Source organism: Globicephala melas, chromosome 16 (assembly GCF_963455315.2).
Source record: "Globicephala melas chromosome 16, mGloMel1.2, whole genome shotgun sequence".
NCBI lineage: Eukaryota > Metazoa > Chordata > Mammalia > Artiodactyla > Delphinidae > Globicephala > Globicephala melas.
Window position 1 is genome coordinate 50,088,455 of NC_083329.1, and position 24,260 is coordinate 50,112,714.

The window sequence follows — 24,260 nt, forward strand, 5'->3', positions numbered from 1 at the left end:
ACAGCAGATTCAAAATTATTAGAGTAAAAGGAGTAGAACAAAACATTGAAATAGTAAATGACAAGAAAAGAGGATAAGAGTATGCGTTACTTACAGGAATTCTTCTCCAGGGTGTTTGGGTATATTTATCAGCATATGTGCGTTTTTCCTCTTTAGATTTTTGATGGCAGTTACACCGAGTTGCCTGAACAAAAACATAAATTTTTACATTGGTATAATTCTATATATACACATATACATACAAACAAAGTAATTAGGGTCTTTCTTAGGGGGTTAAAATAAAAATGCAAACATCAAAATCTATTCAGTAGTCTCCCATCTTTTTCACAGACTGGATTTTAGATTCACCCAGCAAGGCAAAATTTTGAGTAGTCAAAATTACCGTTGGCAATCTCTTATACTGCCTATACAACACACTACCTATGATTTTATTTATATAAATATATGTGTATATAGATGTAGAACATATACAGCAATATACAGTATATATAGAATATAATAGCAAAACTTTAAATACGTCCCTAAAGTATTATGGTACTACAATCACTGCAGCACAGTTTCTTTCTTAAATTCATTTTTGATGGGACTCGGCTATTAAATACCACCAGTCCACAATTAAGGTTGTCTCTTCACCCGTGCAACGCATTTAAAAGCCCTTTTAATGATGTGCTGACTTTACTGGACTGGAATATTTTAAAGGATCTCTGCCCTTTGACAAGATCCATCTGACCATCTCAGTTCATAAATAAATTCTCTTCACATGACTTCACTCAGATCATACTCATTCAGTAATTTATACAACACAAAATAATGTGCCTATTGTGTAAACTACGGTTTCTCAAATAAATATCAAATTTTTAAAAAAGGAAAAGATTGATAATGATAATTTCTCCTTGGTGTGAAGTTGGAATACAGCCATATTATTTATTAAACAACCCCCCTGGAGGTAAATATGCTTTCTTGTAGGAAAACCTACATACCAAATTCTTGATTATTGCATCAAGTTAAAATGGTAAGTTTTTACTTTTAAAATATTTACCAATATTCAAATTTTTTCTTAATTGCAATCGGATCATCCCAATTTCCATAATCAAAATAAAATCTAATCAAAACAAAAATCTCTGTAATACAGACGTGTTTCACATTCTTTGTATTCTTAGTATAGACATATTTCCCATTCTGAAACATGGGACAGTCACTGAAACAAAATTCAATATATATGCAGGTCAATCAAGACCTCCTGGAATTCAATATAATAGGAATTTGTAAAGAAGAAAACAGATAATATAAGACATTTATCTTTTTTTTTAAACATCTTTATTGGATATAATTGCTTTACACTGTTGTGTTAGTTTCTGCTATATAACAAAGTGAATCAGCTATATGTATACATATATCCCCATATCCCCTCCCTCTTGCAACTCCCTCCCACCTGCCCTACCCCACCCCTCTAGGTGGTCACAAAGCACCAAGCTGGTCTCCCTGTGCTATGTGGCTGCTTCCCACTAGCTATCTATTTTACATTTGGTAGTGTATATATGTCAATGTCACTCTCTCACTTCATCCCAGCTTACCCTTCCCCATCCCTGTGTCCTAAAGTCCATTCTCTATGTCTGTGTCTTCATTCCTGTGTGCCCCTAGGTTCTTCAGAACCTTTTTTTTTCTTTTCACATTCCATATATACGTGTTAGCATACGGTATTTCTTCTTCTCTTTCTGACTTACTTCACTCTGTATGACAGACTCTAGGTCCATCCACCTCACTACAAATAACACAATTTCGTTTCTTTTTATCGCTGAGTAATATTCCATTATATATACGTGCCACATCTTCTTTATCCATTCCTCTGCCGATGGACACTTAGGTTGCTTCCATGTCCTGGTTATTGTAAATAGTGCTGCAATGAACATTGTGGTACATGACTCATTTTGAATTATGGTTTTCTCAGAGTATATGCCCAGTAATGGGATTGCTGGGTCATATGGCAGTTCCATTTTTAGTTTTTTAAGGAACCTCCATACTGTTCTCCATAGTGGCTGTTCAATTTACATTCCCACCAACAGTGCAAGAGGGTTCCCTTTTCTCCACACCCTCTCCAGCATTTATTGTCTGTAGATTTTTTGATGATGGCCATTCTGACTGGTGTGAGGTGATACCTCATTGTAGTTTTGATTTGCATTTCTCTAATGATCAGTGATGTTGAGCATCCTTTCATGTGTTTGTTGGCAAATCTGTATATCTTCTTTGGAGAAATGTCTGTTTAGGTCTTCTGCCCATTTTTGAATTCGGTTGTTTGTTTTTTTGATATTGGGCTGCATGAGCTACTTGTATATTTTGGAGAGTAATCCTTTGTCAGCTGCTTTGTTTGCAAATATTTTCTCCCATTCTGAGGGTTGTCTTTTCATCTTGTTTATGGTTTCCTTTGCTGTGCAAAAGCTTTTAAGTTTCATTAGGTCCCATTTGTTTATTTTTGCTTTTATTTCCATTTCTCTAGGAGGTGGGTCAAAAGGATCCTGCTGTGATTTATGTCATAGAGTGTTCTGCCTATATCTTCCTCTAAGAGTTGTATACTGTCTGGCCTTACATTTGGGTCTTTAATACATTTTGACTTTACTTTTGTGTATGGTGTTATGGAGTGTTCTAATTTCATTCTCTACATGTAGCTGTCCAGTTTTCCCATCACCATTTATTGAAAAGGCTGTCTTTTCTCCATTTCTCTTGCCTCCTTTAACAAAGATAAGGTGACCATATCTGCGTGGGTTTATCTCTGGGCTTTCTATCCTGTTCCACTGATCTATATTTCTGTTTTTGTGCCAGTACCATACTGTCCTGTTTACTGTAGCTTTGCAGTATAATCTGAAGTCTGGGAGCCTGATTCCTCTAGCTCTGTTTTTCGTTCTCAAGACTGATTTGGCTATTCGGGGTCTTTTGTGTTTCCATACAAATTATGAAATTTTTTGTTCTAGTTCTGTGAAAAATACCATTGGTAGTTTGATAGGGATTGCACTGAATCTGTAGATTGCTTGGGTAGTATAGTCATTTTCACAATGTCGATTCTTCCAATCCAAGAACATGGTATATCTCTCCATCTGTTTGTATCATTTTTAATTTCTTTTATAAGATAGACATTAATGTCTTTTGTAAGACATTTATCTTAATGCAAGCACATTACTTGTTCTATCCTGACTGCTGCAATTCCAGAAATAATGTCCTGTCTGTGGCCTATGTGGTAACATATGAAGAACAATAACCGCCAAATATTTGAATTTTCCACAATTTGGAAAACCTAGTTTTTAGTGATTTCAATAGATAGAAAACAGCTACTCAAATCACTCCCTCTCCATCTGCATTCTTTATTGCTGACAGATTCTGTTCAGATGCTCACCTTTTATGCAGTCCCATATTCAGGGATTCAGTATCCTCTCTTGACCCAGTGATAGAGTTTGATTAGTCTGAACCAGTCTGATTAATCCCATTCCTCAGTGCTTAAGGGACAAAGAACCCAAATCTAGCCAATAAAACATGAGGCAAGCCTGGGTTATTTCTAAGAAAGTGCTCTTAATTTTTAAAATTGGTATGCTACAGAAAATAAGTGCTTTTCATATCTTTGGGGACTACTGAGTATATGACACATATAGCTATGGCAGACATCCTGTGACCATGAAGGGGTAGCCAAGAGGATTCCAAAAAAGCTACCCTAGAACTTTGCCATTACCCAAATGACCAATTAGGAAACCATGGAAGCAGATGGGACCAATGTTCTTATTTTCAAGTCACTTTTAGTTAGACTTTTACTTAAAACTTAAAACATCATTAGATATGCACTGATTACTAGCTGGGTGATTTGGGACAAATCATCAAATAAGAGTTATTATTTATCATGCACCCATGGGCCAACTGTAGCATTAGAGAGTTTACATATGTAGTTCAATTAGCTATCACAACCCTATATGGTCAGTATTATTTTTATTATCCTCACATATAGAAGAGGCTTAAGAGAAATTAAGTAACTTCCTTAAGAGAAGACGGCTACTAAGTTTCAGAGCCAGGATTTGAACCCAGGTCTATGCAGCTTCAGGCTGGTTATGGCTTCTCAAATATATTACAGTGCTAACCTACTTAAGCTGAATTCCACTTTCTAATGTCTCCACAAAGAAAATTCTACACAATAATTTCATAACATTATTCTGAGGATTCAATAAACAAATGCATCTAAATTAACTATCATTTAACTAGTACACTAAGATGAAAATAAATGGGCATTCTCAGCACTTTGGAATAAGGTTCAAATAGTCATGCCTCTATACCTTTCAGTTTCATTTCTGGAGCACTGCAATCTGATTTTATATCTGTATATTTCACACAAAATATGAATTTAACACATCATATTGTCGCTATATTTTTCTTGAAGTTTGCATGTAAACATAGGTTAGAGCTGAGTGCCTATTTTTGAAAAAAGATAAAAAGTATAGAAAGCTAGAAATGGAAAAAGACTTTGAAATCATCTAGAAAAAACACATTTTTGATAAAGAAAGCACTAGAGACTGATGGAAACTGCCAATGTCATTCAGCTAATTAATACTGAAGACAAGAGATTCAGCTAATTAATACTGAAGAAAAGTTATCTAATTCCTATTCCATGGCTCCTCTGATGCCATTTTGCTATTTTTAAGAAGAGCAAATTAGGGATACAAGGAAAGAAAAAAACTGTAAAGAGAAAGGCAATTTTAATTTTGGTAATCTGAAAAATGCTCTTACCTATCTCTACTTTCAGTGGTTTATATCTCTTTAAATTCTCTTGATTTGAACAAGTGACTTCCCAGTTCCACAACTAAACTAAAGGTAGGTGATGGGATCTTCCAAGATAAATACGATTTCTAAGTTTAATGTATCAAATACAGAGAATTTTGAAGCACATATCGCTAAAGAGTAATGTTTTCACTTTTCTTTGCTTTTCTTCCTTTCTTTAGGATTCTCTTAGATATTTCTAAAACCTTTCTAAAAGTTATTTGTAAGGTGAGATATTGTTAAGGATAACTGGCCCAGTCTCTTCAGTAAGTCAGTACAATGAAAAAAGAATAATTCTAAAGTAAAAGAGACTTAAGGAATAACTAGGTGTAATGTACAAATGTACAGGATATTTTTAGAACTGCAGAAATCTGAATATGGAATGGATATTAGAAAATATTTTAAAAATTACTATTAACTGGTTAAAGATAATATTTCAGCTAGGAAGAGAACATTTCTTATTTTTTAAGAGGCACACTGCAGTTAAAAAGGACACTATTAAAAGTTCTCAGCATAAAAAGCTATATCTTTCATTATTTATTAATCATATATCAATATAAAGTGACCTCTTTTCATAATTTTTTTCAGTCTTAGATTTCTTCTTCTAATTTTAATACTGCAACTTCAGTTTTTTAGATGAGAATAACTTTATTGTCTCACCCAACCTTTTATATTCAGCATTATTGTGCTGTTTTACTTTATCTAAATTTCCTTTATACAAAGCAATTAATGGATTTTGCTTTAAATCCTCAACAAAGCTCTCTCCATGAGATAAGGCCATTTGCATTTACTATTATATTTATTACATTTGGTCTAATTTCTGTCACTTTACTTCTGCTGTTTTTAGACATCCTTGGTATTTCTCTACTTTAGATGTCTTCTTACTTTCATCTTTTGCAAGATACATTATTCTAATCTACTATTAGTTATCTTAAAGCATTTCACAAACATTTATCTAAGTATATAAAAAGAATAATTTTAGATACCCATTTGTAGATACACAATTCAGTGCTACTGACTTCTTCAGCATATCCCTTAACTCTTTTCTCAAACCTATTTTATTTAATCTAAATATTTACAAAAATTAATAGCAATTTAAAATTTTAATTAAAATTTTTTATTTCAAAACATGTTTTAATTAATAAATTAATATTTTTTACCATTAAATTATATATAATTACATAAGATTAAATAATGAGCATTAAGTTTTCTCCCGTTAGTAGTTGGGAAGTTTATCCCACCTAATCTCTCTAAAGATGGTTTTCATTTCACCACTCATTCATTTTAATCTTTATTTCCTTATTCTTGAGTTTTTTTTTTTTTTTTTTTGCAGTACACGGGCCTCTCACTGCCATGGCCTCTCCTGCTGCAGAGCACAGGCTCTGGACGCGCAGGCTCAGCAGCCATGGCTCACAGGCCTAGCCGCTCCGCGGCACGCGGGATCCTCCCAGACCGGGGCACGAACCTGCATCCCCTGCATCGGCAGGCGGACTCCCAACCACTGCGCCACCAGGGAAGCCCTTGAGTTATTTTTAAATTTCTCTCTCAAGCATTTAGGATGCATTATTAAATAATTTTACAAAGATAACTGGGTGGCATATTTTTCAATATGCTAAAGGTCTGAGAATGTATCTTTGTATATAAATAAAAATGCATTTAGTTATAAAATGTGAGGGTCATAACCTTTTTTTCTAAAGTGCACTAGATACAACTTCTTGTGCTCTGTAACAGATTTTTGCAAAATTTGAAGCTTAATTTCCTAAAAGTACCTTTTCTTCTCCCTAATAATTGGTTGGGTTGGGTTTTGTCTTTAGTTCTTAAATACGAACACTGGTCTTACTCTTTTCCTTTTTAATCTTATATGTGGTAGGCCCTCAATTTGCAATATTCAGTTATTCTTTTTTCAGATTCATAAGTTTTCTGATACCCTTAATCATAACATCTGATCCATCTGTTCTTACTATTTATTCATAAGGTGGATTCTGATCTGACCCCAATGGCTCAGAGCTCAATATATTATATCCTTTATATTCTGAGTGAGATTACTCCTTCATATTGCTGCATTGCTTTGCTATGTCAAAATAAGTTTTGACTTCCAACAAAGATTTTCTTTGGCCTCTTGTGATTGTTATGCCATTATATTCTTGTTATCCTGGCCTTTTATTATTACAAACCAAATTATAATTAAATTCAAGATACAGCACATACAGTTTTCATATGGAACTAACATTTGATATCATAACAATTATAAAATTATAAAGATTCAGACATATCTCTGAGAGATCACTCAGTATCATCCATGGGCAAGAAACATTTTTTTTTAGAACAGCCATTCTAACAGACTGCCATTCAGATTCCTAAGACTAAACACCAGTTTCGTTCCTCAACAACATGAATGTAAATTGGTGAATTTCAAATACCCAAAACAGAGGCAACTGAAAATGGATTGAGTTTTTCACCTTGAAAATTTATTATTTAGACTGAAAGTTAAACCACATACTTTAAGAGAGCATGTAACTTAAAAATAATACAATATTGCAATCTTAAAAGCTAAAAATAAAATCCAGTTTCAATTCTGGCTAGTTTTATAAAAAAATATACATATTGCCCAGTTTGAAAAGCCTGCACTTTACATACTACACTATAATACTTACAAGCTGATGTTCTAATAGTTGGATTTTTTCATCTTTTTTCTTTATTTCATCTTTAAGTTGTTTTATTTCATTTAATAAATCTTCATTCTGAAATATTTTAAAAAATTTAACATGAAGTATTTAATTGTATTTAAAAACACTAATGAGAAGCATTAAATCAATGATGAAGACTGAGTAATGAATTGGTTGTTTATTTAAGGGGGAAATTCTTCTTAAATATGTCAGCTATTAATCCATTAAAAAAAAAAAACCCATTTTGGTCTTCTAAGAATTCATAGTCTAAGGAGTCTGACACGTAAACAATGAACAGTAATAGCAGCAACAGCTAACATTCATTGAGTATTAATCAGGTGCCAAGAACTAAGTACCTTTTAGGTATCTAAGTAGTTGATTCCGACTGCAACCCTGAGGTAGGTACTATTATCCCCATTTTACAGACAAGAAAATCGGGAACTAGGCCACGTAGTAAAATAAATTACACACAAAACAGTAACTTCAGCTAGATTTCAAGGAATGTATAAGAGTTGCCTGTCAGAAGAAATGAAGGCCACAAGTAGAGAAAACTGTGTAATTAAAGGCACAGTCATTTCATGGCTGGTTCAGAAATCAGCAGAAAGATAAACGTGCCTGAAGGATAACAAGGAAGATTCTTTTTCCATGAGCTACTTTCATGAGAACTGCCTAAATCAAAGAGTAAATACCCTGTTAACTTAGTCTAAGTTCCTAATAGTATTAAGAGAAACCTATTGTCAAGGTTAGCAGGAATCCAGTTACATTTCCAAGTATAAGGTATCATTACCCTATAGTTAGCCCATTTTGTTTACTGCTATTCAATTATCCAGAAATATATACTGAAATATATACTGCAATATATACTGATGATGTAATATATATATACTGATGAAGTAATGCAAGCAAGGAAATCGCAGTTGACTCTTGAACAACACAGGGATTAGGGGCACCAAAGCAGGGGTTAGGGGCACCGAACCTCTGCAAAGTCAAAAATCTGGGTATAACTTTTAGTCGGCCCTTGACATCCACAGTTCCTCCACAACCACAAGGCTCACATCCTTGGATTCAACCAACTGCAGATCGGTGTAGTACCACAGTATATATTATTGAAAAAAATCCGCATGTAACTGGACTCATGCAGTTCAAAACTGTGTTGTTCAGGGATAAACTGTAGAATATATATGTGAATGATACATCTTTCCAGAGAGAAAAGTGAGCAAATAATTATAATGTGTTGGTCATGAGCAAAGTATACACCCGTCTTCAGATATATTGGGAACAAAAAATAATATTGCAGTCTCATTAACAAGAGATTGTAAACAGACATTTTATGAAGGCTTTCACATATCAAATAAGCATCGCAATGGGGAAGAAACAACAGGGAAGAAAATATTTTTTAAAATGCTGTTATGTATACCACAATTGGGAAAGACTAATTATTATATATAAAAAATGACTTCCAGTTGAATTTAAAGAGTTTAGGGCCTTTAAAAAATAATATATCAAGACTAAAAAAAAAAGATGGACTGCAAATCATGAAGGACATATTTTTAAACTAAGTGGCAAACTAAGCTATTAAGAAATGATAAGTATATTTGATTATATAAAAATTTAAAGCATCTATACAATTAACATTAAAGTTAAAAGCTGGTGAAAACCTATGCTAATATGACAAAGAATTTATAACTCAAGTGTATTAGGAGACTGTTCAAACATATAAGATCATTTCTAGGCCCCAACAGACAAATAGTCAGTTCTCACAAATATACATATAACTGGAAAAATGTTCTATTTGACTTATTGAAGAAATACAAATTAAAGTATTAAAGGTATTGTTTTACAGGTATTAAATTGGGGGAGAAATACTCAATGTGATTAACAAGACTGCAGAAAAAATGGTACATTATCAGACATAACAACTGACGTTTCTGGACAAACGTATGCCTGTATATACAAAAGTCATAAAAATTACTTGCACTCTCTGATTCAGTTATCCAACTCCTATGCCAAAGAAATGATCCTAAGTACGAGAAAACCTATAATAAGATATTCTCTTAAAGTTACAAATTTAGAATTGTCCTGTAAGAGGACAACTGAAATACAATACAGTAAGCGACTTGATGGAATACTACACAGCCATCATTCAGTCATGGCTAGGTTCTGCTGGTGCTGGAGGAAATGGACTCAAAGCTGAAATCAAAACACAGTATGGTAATAACATTTATAGCCGACATGCATATAGCACTTACTTTAGAATAGGCACTGCTCTAAGGATTTTACACATAAAGACAGGCAAAGGAGAACACATCAGGAAATGGGTAATTCCAGTGTAGTCTTAAAGGATAAGTAAAAGGTTCTAAGGACACAAAGTGTGTCAGGCTTTGTATTTTAGGGTAAGGGATTCTATAAGACAATACAGAGATGGGGACAAGCATAGCATATTTGGAGAATTACAGGCAGTGATGCTGTCACATGAAGGCTGTGGTATACAGTGGGGAGCAATGTGGTTAGTAAATTAGGCAAGGGCCAGATCATAGAGGGCCTGAACATCAAGCGTGGCTTTAGTCAGGGAGTAACAGATAGATCTGCATTTGAGATGGCTTTGACAGCTGTTTGGAAGATATACTTGACAAGGACAACGACAAAACTAGGCTAGGAAACTGGTTATCAAGATGTTGTAATATGCCAGGTAAGAGCAGGGGCCTGACCCAAGAGAGTGATAATAGGGAGGAGAAGAAACAGGAGAAAAGGAGATGTTGGCAATTCACTGCATGAGAGAGAAGAGCACAGAGAAGTAGTCAAGACTGACATCTCCATTTCTAGCTTAGATGATATAGTAAATAGAAACAGAGAATGAAGGAGGAGAAATATGTCCAAAGAGAAATACATATATGTATATTGGCAGCGTCGTGCAGCTCATGGGATCCCTGACTAGGGATCGAACCTGGGCTCCTGGCAGTGAAAGCGCTGAGTCCTAACCACTGGTCCGCCAGGGAATTCCCCAATGAGGAATATTTTTGAGTTTTAAATACATTGCTAGAGGTACACACACCTCTTGAGAGGTGTGTTAGAGGTATTCCATCTGTGAGTGGGACACACAGTGGAAATGTCCAGTGGGACAACTGGATTACCAAGTATGAGAGAGACTGATCTTATGTGTTATCAATATATATATGTGAAATCATGACAGTAGAAAGTTTGATGAGGACTGGACTAAAGATATAAATCTACATTCTAAAGAAGAAAAGGAACCTACAAAGAAAATGGAGGGGGGCGATGTTAAGGGGTATATAGGGAATTCAGACAGAAGTGACACAAAAACCAAGGGATAAAGCTTGTAGGACGACAAAGGCCAGGCCAAATGTCTATTTTCCCAGGTTTCCACATTAACTGGAAAGGTAGTTTAAGGAGAGTCAAGAAAAGGTTTATTCGATTTACTGAATTTAGGATAGGTAAGATACAGAAATTTATAAGGTGAGGATGAAGGGGAAGTTGAGAAAGCACACTGCACAGAGATGAGAGAGGAGGTCTTTAACTGCAGCAGAAGATAAGAGTCCAGAACACGAGAAGAAAGGTTGGTTTTCCACAGCACAGCGGTCACTTTTCCCTACAACTGGAATAAAGTGATTGAGAGTGACATAGACACAGACTAAGTCAGAAGGCAGGCAGCAGAAGATCTTGCTTGAAAAACACAAGGCCACCTGCAGAAGTTGAGAAGAGTAGCTGAGAAAGAGGCTGAGGAGAGTGGCCAATGTCTGGAACAGCTCATCAAGGGAATGGGAGAGACAGCTGTCCTGAGATAAAGGAAAGACTGTAGACATGGCAGGTCCAGTGTAGATTTTAGACCCTAAAATTGTAATGGTATAAGTCACCATATTTGTATCATTTGAAACTGAACTGCGAAACCATCTTGGATAAGAAGATGACATACTTGGGGATTTGCTGATGAAAGTGAAGGACAGTCTAGTGTACTGGGCTGAGACAGTGTGAGCTATTGCATCTCACCTTGGAAAGAAGGAAGAAAGACTAGGAATGATCTGCCTGAAAGGAAGGCACTGGGGACAAGAAATAAATACATGATATGTCTATCATGTAGTATTAAATTAACAGACAAACTGTAAAGGAAGATGGACAAAATGAAGACATTAATTCTATAAAAAAGTTGGAATTAAACTTTTTTTCTTTAAAAAGAATTTCTTTACATGTAAAAAACTTTTCACAAAAAAGAATTCAGGAAAAAAGTCAACTTTACTCTTAAAATATCAGTCACAAAACTTAAAAAAACTGAGATAATCAGAAATCATCTAAATCAATGGTTCTCAATTGAGTATGCAAGTAAAAGTTTTTTAAAAAGAGATGTCCTACTGCAAACCTATTATTATACTCACAATAGGATGGAAGCCCAGAGACGGGAAGAAATTTATATGACAACAGGTAGGTAACATGTTGAAAAGCCAAGATTAGATAACCAGATGTGACTACTATCCTATATTCTTTTGATTTTGTGTTTTATACATAAATTTGTTCCCAATAGGTCACTCCACATCCTATGAGAAAATTACGTTTCTCTGACCCCTAATACCAAGCGTGGCCACTTGACCTGTTTTGGAAACGACATATGTTACATCCAAGCAGAATCCACATGTTATTATGCCAATGCTACTTTCCCTCAGGTACAAAAAACATGTCCCAGGATAAGTGCTGATCCTTCAGCCTGGATCTCAGAATGAAGAGGACACGTGAAGTCCCATTGATCTACAACCAAAATGCAACATATCGAGAAATAACAAGAAATAAACTTTTGTTATTGTAAGCCACCAATATTTTGAGGTTGTTACTACAGATAAGCAGTACACACTGACTATTATACCTTGAAAACAGAATGTGAAAGGAAACAATAATTTTACTTGGAAACATGAAAGACATCAAGAATACCTGTATGTGCTTAAGAAGTAAATATGTGATTCAGGTAGATGCAAAAAACAAAAAGAGCTTTCTTCAACTAAAAATAGACCTTAAGATGAGAACTATAAAGAAATACACCTTCAAACACTAACCTGCATCTGCATTCTATAATTTTATCATTAAACATGAAAAAAATAAATTAATGTCATTTTCATTAATATTTCTTCAATGTTGTGATTATATATGAGAAGTACCTATTAACTGTTTTAATTTTTGTTGGTAGTCATATTTTAAAAACTGTTATTCATAATTATAAAAAAGAATTTAATGATTTTTATTTTTTTAAAAAGAATCCTGTACCAATATTAATACAGGGACAGATGATTATCCAACTGATAAGACAAACTCAAATTAAAGCACCACAGTGATATCATTTTAACTTAATAAGGTAGTAAAAGAAATCTGATTAAAATCCAAGACAGCAAAGCTGCAGGTTTTAATATATTTATTATTAAATGTTTTAATTATTATTGCTTTATAATTTTAGTAATAAAAAATTTTTTTGAAAAATTCAGCATGACTACCTAGTCATCATACCTTGTATATTTGATCACCATCTTCTGGTTCTGGACTAGATGACAAGGAGAGTTGAACATCATGCAATGAACCACTTTCATCATGCTGTCAGAAAGAAGAAAAAGAAAACGTAAGATTAATACAATTAACTGCAGACACTGAATTCAACCTGAATTCACCCCAGGCCAAATATAAGCATGGCAAACAGGAAATAAGATTTTAGAAATCTCCTTTTCATCTCTATGCACTGGTAGAAAGAAATGTGGAACAGGAAACAACAGAGCTCAGGAAAGAATATTTTGTGGGAATAAATAACATACGCTATACAAGTCGATGATGCAGAAAGCCACTGAAAGTTTTAAAGTGGGAAAAGGAATATGGGAAATTTCCTTAAAAATTTTAAGACTACCTCACCTATGAAAAATGTAAAATAAAAGTCAAATTAAGTCTGATTTGAATCAGCTGTGGTGTTCTGAGTATAAAGGAGTCAGAAACAATAATATTAAATGGCTCAAAAAGGTTTGACCATGGGCTTCCCTGGTGGCGCAGTGGTTGAGAGTCCGCCTGCCGATGCAGGGAACGTGGGTTCGTGCCCCGGTCCGGGAAGATCCCACATGCCACAGAGCAGCTGGGCCTGTGAGCCATAGCCGCTGGGCCTGTGCGTCCGGAGCCTGTGCTCCACAACGGGAGAGGCCACAACAGTGAGAGGCCCGCATACCACAAAAAAAAAAAAAAAGGTTTGACCACAAAAATCATTTGATTAAAAATACTAGATACATATTGCATGACTCTATTTATATGAAGTTTGAGAAAAGGCAAAACTAATTTATGGTGCTACAAATCAGAAGAACAGTGGCTGACTCAGGGGAAAGGGGTTATTGACAGTAAAGTGCATTATACTCCATAAGGATGCTGGAAATGTTCTATGTCTTGTCTGTATGCGTACATACAAATGAAAAGTACAAGCTTTACACTTAAGACGGGTACACCTTAAGCACTTTACTGAATGTATGCTATACCTCAATTTAAAAAATTGAAAAAATTAAATTTTTGTCCTTAAACTCAATTTTTTAAAAATGACAGAATAGTATTATGTCCTACCCCTTGCTGAAGTGGTTTAGGAATAACCAGCTGAAAAATGGCATGTTCAATGATTCACGGACAACCTTAAGAAAGATGAACCAGAAAAGAATATGCCTGGGATGATGGTGAGGGACTGAGTCCCTGACCAAGGCAGTACAACTGCGGCTCAATACCTTATTTGTTCAGATGGTACCTAGCTGCCTTGGGACACCCACTGAGTCAACAACCTTCAAGGAGTACTGCCATAGCAACCTTCCTCAGACCTATCTGTCCTGAAGGAAATCTCCCAGACCATGGAAATGTCCTGTATTGAAACAGGAGTGCTAAAATAGGAGACATAAGTATGTAGATAATTTTCTTCTTTACTTATTGTACTGTATACCTATTGAATCAGAATCTCTAGCGATGGGGCCTAGGAATGAGTATTTAGAAAAATTGAACAGGTTAACAGTGATTGACAGTGAAGTATTAGCAGTTGCCAAATTTCCAGCAGAGATAAATTACATTTTTATTGGTGATACCATACAGACATTAAGAATCTGACCTGAGAGAGAATGTAACATCCTAATGAAGAACAAATGTTCTCAGAAAACATTAAAAAATGTTTAAAAAAAAGAAAAAGAAATTTTACAAGATTCATCTCAGTAAAAAGTTTATCTCTGCCTTGACATATAAAAACAGGGCCAGTCCTACAAACAAGTATATATTTGAGAAAAAAGGACTGTAAAATTTGACTTATTTCCCAACATCCACAATAACTTCCTGCCCAGTGCAGAGCAGGAACCTCAAAGAAGAGGAGGACAACATAAACTCAACTGCCTTGGACATGGGGGTAGTCGTGGGAAGAAGCAGAACAGGAAAAATAATACATCAGTTTTCACTGTACAGGAATAAAAAGGTGAGCCCAGGGAAATGGAAAATAAGGAAGTCATAAAGAAAATGACTCCAGGAAGTTGTATGTAAATTACTAGATTCACCATTCCTGAACACCACAGTTGCTCGTAACTGATCCTAAATAGCATTTCAAAGACTTTGAGAAATAAACTAAAACTATGCCCAGGTCCCAAACTAGCCTTTGGAAGGTGTACACTCAAAACAGATGTGGCAAGCATGGCCGAGGCTTTGGAAACAACTGATATTACAACCACAATCCAAAGGTGGCTAATTAGAACTTGCAGTCTGACCCTAATCAGATCATTTGTCTGCTTTTAAAAAAAACAAAAAACAGGGCTTCCCTGGTGGCGCAGTTGTTGAGAGTCCGCCTGCCGATGCAGGGGACATGGGTTCGCGCCCCGGTCCAGGAAGATCCCACATGCCACAGAGCGGCTGGGCCCGTGAGCCATGGCCACTGAGCCTGCGCGTCTGGAGCCTGTGCTCCGCAACGGGAGAGGCCACAACAGTGAGAGGCCTGTGTACCACAAAAAGAAAAACAAAAAAACCCAAAAAACAGTATTCTCCATAAGATTTAAACAAGATCCAGAGTCTCACAACACAACATTTGAACATCTAAAATGTAATCCAAAATTACTCAATGTAAAAACAACAAAGAAAATCTCAAGTCACACAGAAAAAGATAATCAACAAACATCAATGACAAAATAAAAGAGAAGTTGAAATTAATTAGAAGATTTTAACAGAGCTATTATAAAAATTCTCCAAAAGTAAGGATGAAATCTTAAAGGGAATGGAAAGAGAAAGTCTCAGCAAAGACAGAATATACAAAGTGGAAACAAATGAAAATTTTAAAACTGCAAAGATTCAATAATCAAAAATTTTAAATGCACTGGATGGACTAAATTCCAGCATTTGAGGTAACAGAGGGAACTTGAAGATATATCAACATAAATCATCCACTCTGAACAATGAAGAGAAAAAAAACAGAGCCTGCTGCAGGAGCTGTGGGGCAATAACAAAAGATCTAATATTCATATCATTGAAGTCACAGAAGGAAGGGTGTGAGGCAGAAAAATATTTGAAGAAATAATGGATAAATACACCTCATATCTGGTGAAAGACATGAACCTACACATTTGAGAAGCTCAATTTAAAAGTAGAGAAAATAGAATGTGCTCCCTGAACATAAGGGAATTTAACTGGAAATTAATAACAGAAAAATTATCTTCAAACACTTAGAAAGTAAATAACAAATTTCTTTGATCTGTGGGTCAAAAGAAGAAGTCCCAAAGTAAATGAGAAAATATTTTGAATGGAAGGAAAATGAAGTCACCACATATCAAAATTTGTGGAATGCAACTAAAGCAGTGCTTAGAAGGAAAAATTATTGTATGAGATACTTATATTAAAGCAAAGGTGTCAAATCCGTAACTGGAGCAAATTAAAGCCAAAACAAACACACAAAAATAATAGAGAATAGAAATTAATGAAACTGAAAATCAAGAAACGGAAATCAATAAAACCAAAGCAGGTTTTTTGACAATTGCAAAATCATTAGCAAAACTGCAAAAAAGGCAAAAGGCATTTATAAAGTGGCTATTTTTTAACAATAGCAACAACAAAAATAATGATAATGTGAAAGTCTGGGGGTTTTTTTGTGTGTGTGTGGTAAGCGGGCCTCTCACTGTTGTGGCCTCTCCCGTTGCGGAGCACAGGCTCCGGACGCGCAGGCTCAGCGGCCATGGCTCACGGGCCCAGCCGCTCCGCGGCATGTGGAATCTTCCCGGACCAGTGCACGAACTTGTGTCCCCTGCATCGGCAGGCAGACTCGCAACCACTGCGCCACCAGGGAAGCCCAAGTCTAGGATTTTTAACTGACTCCATTAACTCACAATTGTAAATACTTTCCCAAAAAGCGCATTCCATTTTTTCAATATTCATTTGTCTCATAATTTTTATACCTGATAAAGGACTTATATATAAAGAACTATCAAAAATCAATAATAAAACAGACAAAATTTTTGTTAATAGGCAAAATAGACACTTCACCAAAGATACACAATTGGAAAATAAGCATACAAAAGATGCTCAATATCATTAGTTATTATGCAAATGCAAATTAAACAGTGAGATACCAACGTATACCTATGGGAACGGCTTTTGAAAAATATTGGCAATACCAAGTGTGGACAAGGATGTAAAACAATTGGAACTTTCATTAATTGCTGGTGGGAATACAAAATCATATAATCACTTTGGAAAACAGTTCGGCAATTTCTTAAAAAGTTAAATATATACTTACCACACAACCTAGCAATCCCCACCCCCAGGCAAGAAATGAAAACAACCTCACATGAAAATTTGTGCATGAATGTTTACAGTGGCTTTATTCATAATTGCCAAAACCTGGAAAGAGACACAAATATCCTTCAACTGGTAAACAGATAAACAGACTATGATATATGCATACAGTGTAATACTACTCAGTAATAAATAGGAAGAAACTACTGGTACATGTTACAGCATGACTGGATTTGAAATGCATTACAGTAAGTGAAAAAGCCAGACTCCAAAGACTAAAAAATATACAAGTCCACGTATGTGACAGTCTTGAAAAGGCAAAACTGCAGAGACATAAAACAGATCAGTGGTTGCCAGGAGCTAGCAGTGGATATAGGGATTGACTTAAAAGGAAAAAAGAAAAGAAATTTTAAAGTGTGATTATAATAGCTGCACAACTGCATGCGTTTGTCAAAGCTCACAGAACTGTACAACAAAAAAGACTGAATTTTACTGCATGTATATTATACCTCAATAGAACTGTAACAGGTTGAATAGTGTCCCCCTAGAAATTCATCTAACCCAGAACTTGTGACTATGACTTCATCTGGAAATAGGATCTTTGCAGATATATTCAAGTTGAGGTCATAATGGGTTAGGGTGGGGCCTAAATCTAATATGACTGGTGTCCCTGTAAGAACACAGATATTTGGAAGCATGGGTCATGTGAAGATGGAAGCAGACTGGAGTGATGCATCTACAAGCCAAGGAATGGCCAGGATTGCCAGCAACCTCCAGAAGCTAGAAAGGCAGGAAGGTTCCTCTCCTAGAGCCTCAAAGAACACATGGCCCTGATGACATCTTGATTTCAGATGTCTAGCCTCTAGAACTTTGAGAGAATAAATTTCTGTCGTTTATGCTGCCCAGCTTGTGGTACCTTGTTATGGCAGCCCTAGAAAACTAATGTAAGGCCTAATAAAACAAAAGAAAACAAAAAGAGAGAAACACCAGATAAATCTCAACAATCCCAAGGAAAATAAAGCTGACACAGCAATATTATTAAAACACACGGGTTATAATTAAGGTATAATTAAAGATGAAAAGTATTAATGAGGATAAAGAAAGGCTTTAATTAATGACCACAGGAACAATCCACCAAGAAGATGTGCCAATCATAAAGATTTATATACCTAATAAAATATCCTAAAGATACTAAAAGATTAATATAATAGATATACCACTACATAAAACATAGAGAATATATATCCTAGTCAAACAAACGTAGAACAGTCACAAAAACTGACCAGGCTCCAAGCCAGGGGTTAGTTAACAAACTATTGTCCACAGGAGAACTCCAGTCAACTGCCATTTTTATTACAGTCCATGAGCTAAAAATGGTTTCTACATTTTTAAATGGTTACATTTTAAATGATTTTATTAATATCTATATAACATCAATTTTGCCTCTCAGCTGAAAAGGCTAAAATATTTACTATTTGGCCAAGGAAAAGTTTTCCACCACAAAGGAAATATCAACACATTCCAAAGAATTTATATCATATAGATATTATTCTTTACTATTAATGTACTAAAATTAGAAATTAATTAAAAAGCGAGTCTCATATTTCAAACCAATGTTTTTGAATACTGAAAAAATTCTTCTAAATAAAATAAATTTATAGTACAGCCCAAGACAATTGGGAGTCATTAATGTTTAAGTTATTTCTATGTCTCAAAGGAAAAAAAAATCCTTCCAATTTTTTTTAACAGACTAGTAGTCTAGATTCAACAGATCAAAGAAGGAAAAAGCTATTATTTCCATCAAAGCACAAGAGCTTAAAGATCATGAATATAATCTCCAATCAATAATAAAACCACCTACCCTCCAAATAACTTTGACCCTAAATAATGGTAGTACTCGCTATAAAACCTTGACTAGGATGAGAAGTGTTCAGGTCAAACATATTGAGACATTAGGAAACATTTTGAGACAAGTTTTTTTAAGCATTAGATGGGGGAAAAGCATAAAATGTACAGAAAACATTCTCTTTTAAAAACACTGAATAACAACCATGCATGCAATTTTCATGCTTCATACTACACATACTAAGGAGCTAACAGTTATTGACCAGTGCTGGGAACTGTTCTAAGCATTTTGCATAAACATATTTAATAAATACATAGATACAAAAATAATACATAAAAACTATAAAACACCACTGCACAAAAGTAAGCAATTCATAGTTAACTGATTATCGAAGTATTCTGGCTGCTTTACTAAGTGAAGTGTCTTAGTGGGTTCTAGTTAGGATTTTTGAATTCTGGATGCAATTAACCTTAAGTTAATTGCATTCAATTAACCGTAAGTTGATTAACTCTTATGTCATTAACTCTTATAGCATTTTACTAAAGATTCCAAAAGATAGGTAAACCTTCCTCTGTCCTAAGAGGAAGATGTCCATGATCTTCCACTTTTCTTTTTGACAAAGCAGAAAGGTAAACTTTTATTCTAATATTAAACTCTTCACATATTAACTTGTTGGAAAACCGTATAACAAACTCCATCTTACCCAAGTGGTTCTTCCATGAGTTTGCAAAAACTGGGATCTTCCTATGAGTTCCAGAGCAGCTGCAATGGACATGGACACTTGAAATGACTAACCAAAAGGTTTGGCAGCACTGACCAATCTCTGCTGACAAGCAGCATCAGTGATGTCAACAAAACTGCCTTGTGTTTCAGATATGCTACAACACAATCACAAGAGGCATCCTAGGAAAGGGAGTAGAGGAAGAGGAGAGATTTTTTTTCATTTTCTTTTCAAAAGTCACTTTTTAAAAAAACAAAAGTATATATGGATGAACATCACATCACAGAATGTGTGCACTGAGAATAGTTTTTTGAGTAATACTGTAATTCACCTATGGGACTTAAAATCTAATGATTCAAGCTACATTTGGAAAGATTTTAAAGATATGGAGTCACAAAGCCTGATTTTCAGTAAGTGTTTCAAAGATGAGTTGATCCTCACAGATGGTTTGGGGCAAAGACATTTTCAAAACAGAAAACTCTCCCCGGCATTCAAATTGACTAGAACATTGTTATATATGGGTAAAGTCTGTAATATTCTAAGCAAACCTTACTTACAAATATCTTCTGTTTAAACTTTTTTTTTTATTAAACCTAATTGTTTAATTTGTACATATCTGACTCAGGATATCCTTTTCTGTAGGTTTCTTTTGTCGCTTAAAAATATTAGTTGTAGATTTCTTCTAATTTTTCTACATTAAAAAAAAAATATTTAGGGCTTCCCTGGTGGCGCAGTGGTTGAGAGTCCACCTGCCGATGCAGGGGACACGGGTTCGTGCCCCGGTCCAGGAAGATCCCACATGCAGCGGAGCGGCTGGGCCCGTGAGCCATGGCCGCTGAGCCTGTGCGTCCGGAGCCTGCCACAACGGGAGAGGCCACAACAGCGAGAGGCCCGCGTACCGCAAAAAAAAAAAAAAATTTAACTCTTCAAACCACCTGAGTTTACTATAATATAAAACAAGAAATTAAATAATTCCTTCTATACTACTGAGTTTTTCTCAACATTTATTTCAAAACCCTTCTGTGTCCAACTGATTTTAGTACATACTTCAGCACATATTTCTGGGTTTTCTATTCTCTTCCACTGCTCTAAGTTTCCATTTGTGTCAATATTATAACCTGCTCTAAAGGGTTTTTCCCTCCTTCTCTTTTTGTCTTTCTTAATGTACACAAATCTTACACTTTGGTGTTAACAATTTTGGAGTCATTTTGATTAATCCCCAGAATAAAACTGTTGTGATTTTGGCTGAAATTGTATTACATCTACCAATAGTACCAGGAAGAACTACAAGCTCCAATCACACACTCAGATTGTATCTTATCTTTGCTCTTTCAAACACATCGTTCTTCCCAGCCACCCAACACCCACTCCTCACACCCCCACCGTGGGAGATAGAGGTCTCCCATGTGCCTCTCATGGACTAGACTCCCTGGCAATGCCTCGGAGAGAAAGGGTAAGGAGTTCCCATGAAATCCGGCTTCAGGGGAATTAGCAACTCTGTTTAGGAGCTGGATGGACCCTAACAGTACAGTGTGTCCCCCAGAAGTTCTTGCATATGGCCCAGTCTATTCCTACGTGGGTTGGACCTGGAGACTGATCCCAGGGAGCCTGGATGTCAAGTCAGTGTGACACGCCAACACATCATTCTTACAGTTATTTAATACTCGTATGTTCTCCTAGACTATAATGTAGCCTTGATTACTACATTAATATCCATGGATTAAGATAATTTTTATAATATTTAGCCTCCCTATAGAATATAAGTATCGGTATTTTATCTAAATCTTTTATACAAAGTTTTGCAGGGTTCTTTATAAAACATCACAAACATCTCTCAGATTTATTGATGATTTAATGTTTTATTGATGCAGTGGTTATTTCATTATTTCCAATTTAAATCTTTGATTTATTATCCTTGAAGTCTTGAGTATAGTACTGTTTACCTGCTGGAGCAGGTTTTTTTTTTTGGACCATGTCCCACAATAAGGAATACATTTTACATCATAACCATGTACATATATACTTGAATATGTGTGCATGCATGTGTGTGTATGTTTGCACGCATGTGTCTAAAAAAAGATGGTGGATGGATAGATGGATGGTAGACAGAGAGATACAAATATCACACTAAAAACAAGTTTCACAAAACAATATCTGTCCTTATCATGCATACGTGATGCCCCCTAATAGTTTCTATACCATTCTACTTTATTAGGAAAAAAGTCTAGTTATGATGGACAAAATTTATTTCAAAACCCACTAACCATTTGTAACGTGTAGTTTTAAGAACAATGCACTAGATATAGGAAAGGATTATGTCTTCTTTCTTTTTATCTTCATTACTACCACAATCCTTGATACTCAACAAGTGCTTAATAAAGTATACTGAATGATGAAATAACAATACATGGATACTAAAGTAAATGGAATTAGCTTTTTGGGCAGCTACATAAAACTGTAAGCAATGCAAGCAATTAAAAAACTTTCACATTTTTACCTTTGTTGATGTTTCTATTGTCAGTAAAATAACAGCTAACACTTACTTATTAACTGCTTTCTATGCATCAGACACTATGCTTAGCACTTTATCTGAATTTCCTCATGCTTTCTTTATAACAGTCCTGAGATAGGAGCTAGTATAATCTCTATTTCTTTTATGAGGAAGTCTAGGCATAGGAAATTTAAGTAATTTAATTTATCCAAGATAATTTATCCACAACAAACAAGTGGGGAAAATGGCCTAAATTCAAATTCTGATTTTTTGAATACATCTATTATTATTAACTTTCATCATTATTCTAGAGATTCGACATTACCCCAATTAACCCACAACAAAAACAACTCAAATGTCTATCAATGGGTAAATGGATAAAAATAAAATTGTGGTGCATACATGTATAATGGAATGCTATTTAACAATAAAAAGGAATGTATTGAAACTCACAAAACACAGATGAGTATCAAAGCCATTATGGTGAGTAAAAAAATCCAGCAACCAAAAAAAGCACACATTGGATGGTCTAGAAGAAGACAAAGCTTTTAGATGAAATTCTAGAAAGGACAAAGCTTTAGTAACAGAAAGCAGAGCAATGGCTGTCTGGGCCAGGTTTGAGAGAAGACTAACTCCAAAGGGACATGACAGAACATCAGCAGCAACAGCAGCGTTCTATACCTTGATGGTGGGGCTGGGGGTTTCACAACTGTGTCTATTCATCAAAACTCCAGCTGCATACTAAAAATGGGTACACTTTACTTGAATGCAAATTCTACCTTGATAAAGTCAATAAATTTTTTAAAATTTGCTTCCTCTTCCTCCTCACTTTCCTTTATCTTCCTGAATAAGCCATCAGGTGAGACAACAAAAGATAAGTCTCCACCCAAAACGACAGCCCAGCATAGGGTTTCAGAGTCTAAGTGGGTTGAGAAACATGTCCCTGCAGGGGGTCAGCTTACCAAGGCAAGTCAGAGCTCAGAGGAGTAAAAAGGGCATCCACAGAAAGGATGGGGGAAGAAAGATTCCAGTGTCAAACCTGAATAGAATGAGGAGGGTGCATGCACACAGGGGCAGCCTGGTCTGGGCTGTCAGAGTCTAAGCTGAGTGGGGTGGGTGTACTCCCACAGTAGGGCCTGGAGAGGGCTACCAGAACTCAAGCAGCATGAATAGGGCACTTATGCAGGAAAAGGCCCAGTGCCAGGTGTCAGACCCAAGGAGGGCTAAGAGGGCATCCACGTGCAGGCATCAACTGACACGTGGCATCAAGCCCAAGCAGAGTGAAGAGGCATCCACAGGAGGAGGAGACTGGTGTGGGGTGTCAGAACCCATGGGGCTGACAAGGAGTCAGAGCCCAAGTAGGGTGAAGAAGGTGTACACAGGTGAGCAGCCAGGCATGGGGATTCAGAATCTTAGAGGGATGAGGAGAGCAACTGCACAGGACAGGTGGTGAGAAGATGGTTATAATCAAGAGAATTGGTCAAAAGAGTAAGTTTATTAAGGTCATCAAAGTCAAGAGAAAACTGAGGAAGTACTACAGTTCGAAGACATCTACAGAAACATGACAGCTAAAAGCAATGTGTGATTCTAAACTGGATCTTTCTGCTTCTGCTATAAAGGACACTACCAGGACAAATGGTGAACAGGCTCTAAGGATTAAATGGTGGTAATGTGTCAATGTTGATTTCCTGATTTTGAAATGCAGAATAAAGCCACAACTAAATATCACTAGATTCCCATCACATGACAAAAATTAAGAAGTGTGATAATACGAAGTGTTGCTCAGATGTAGAACAATGGAAGAAAAAGCATCTATTACTTGAAGGAGTGAAACAGATTGAACAATTTTGGAAAATAGTTTGGTATTTGTAGGGTGGAATATTTCTATGCCCCATGATTCAGAAATTCCACTCCTAGTTAGTTACTCCAGAAGAATTTTCACACAAGTATACCAGGAAAAGTTCATATCAACATTATTTGTCATGGCAA

At 35.6% G+C, this 24,260-nt stretch overlaps 1 protein-coding gene across 8 annotated transcripts in view; it reads right to left on the minus strand.

The window, feature by feature from the left end:
* CCSER2 (coiled-coil serine rich protein 2) overlaps positions 1 to 24,260 on the minus strand; it is a 162,786-nt gene that overhangs the window by 27,954 nt on the left and 110,572 nt on the right. For 6 of the 8 annotated variants that reach the window (XM_030862786.2, XM_060286119.1, XM_060286120.2 and 3 more), the window contains 3 exons: positions 12,957 to 13,040; positions 7,443 to 7,529; positions 95 to 184 (listed from right to left, as the gene is read on the minus strand). In XM_030862786.2, the coding sequence (XP_030718646.2) occupies positions 95 to 184; positions 7,443 to 7,529; positions 12,957 to 13,040 (261 nt within the window). The remainder of the gene's footprint in view (positions 1 to 94; positions 185 to 7,442; positions 7,530 to 12,956; positions 13,041 to 24,260) is intronic. The other 2 variants (XM_060286121.1, XM_060286123.1) reach the window with 1 other exon arrangement.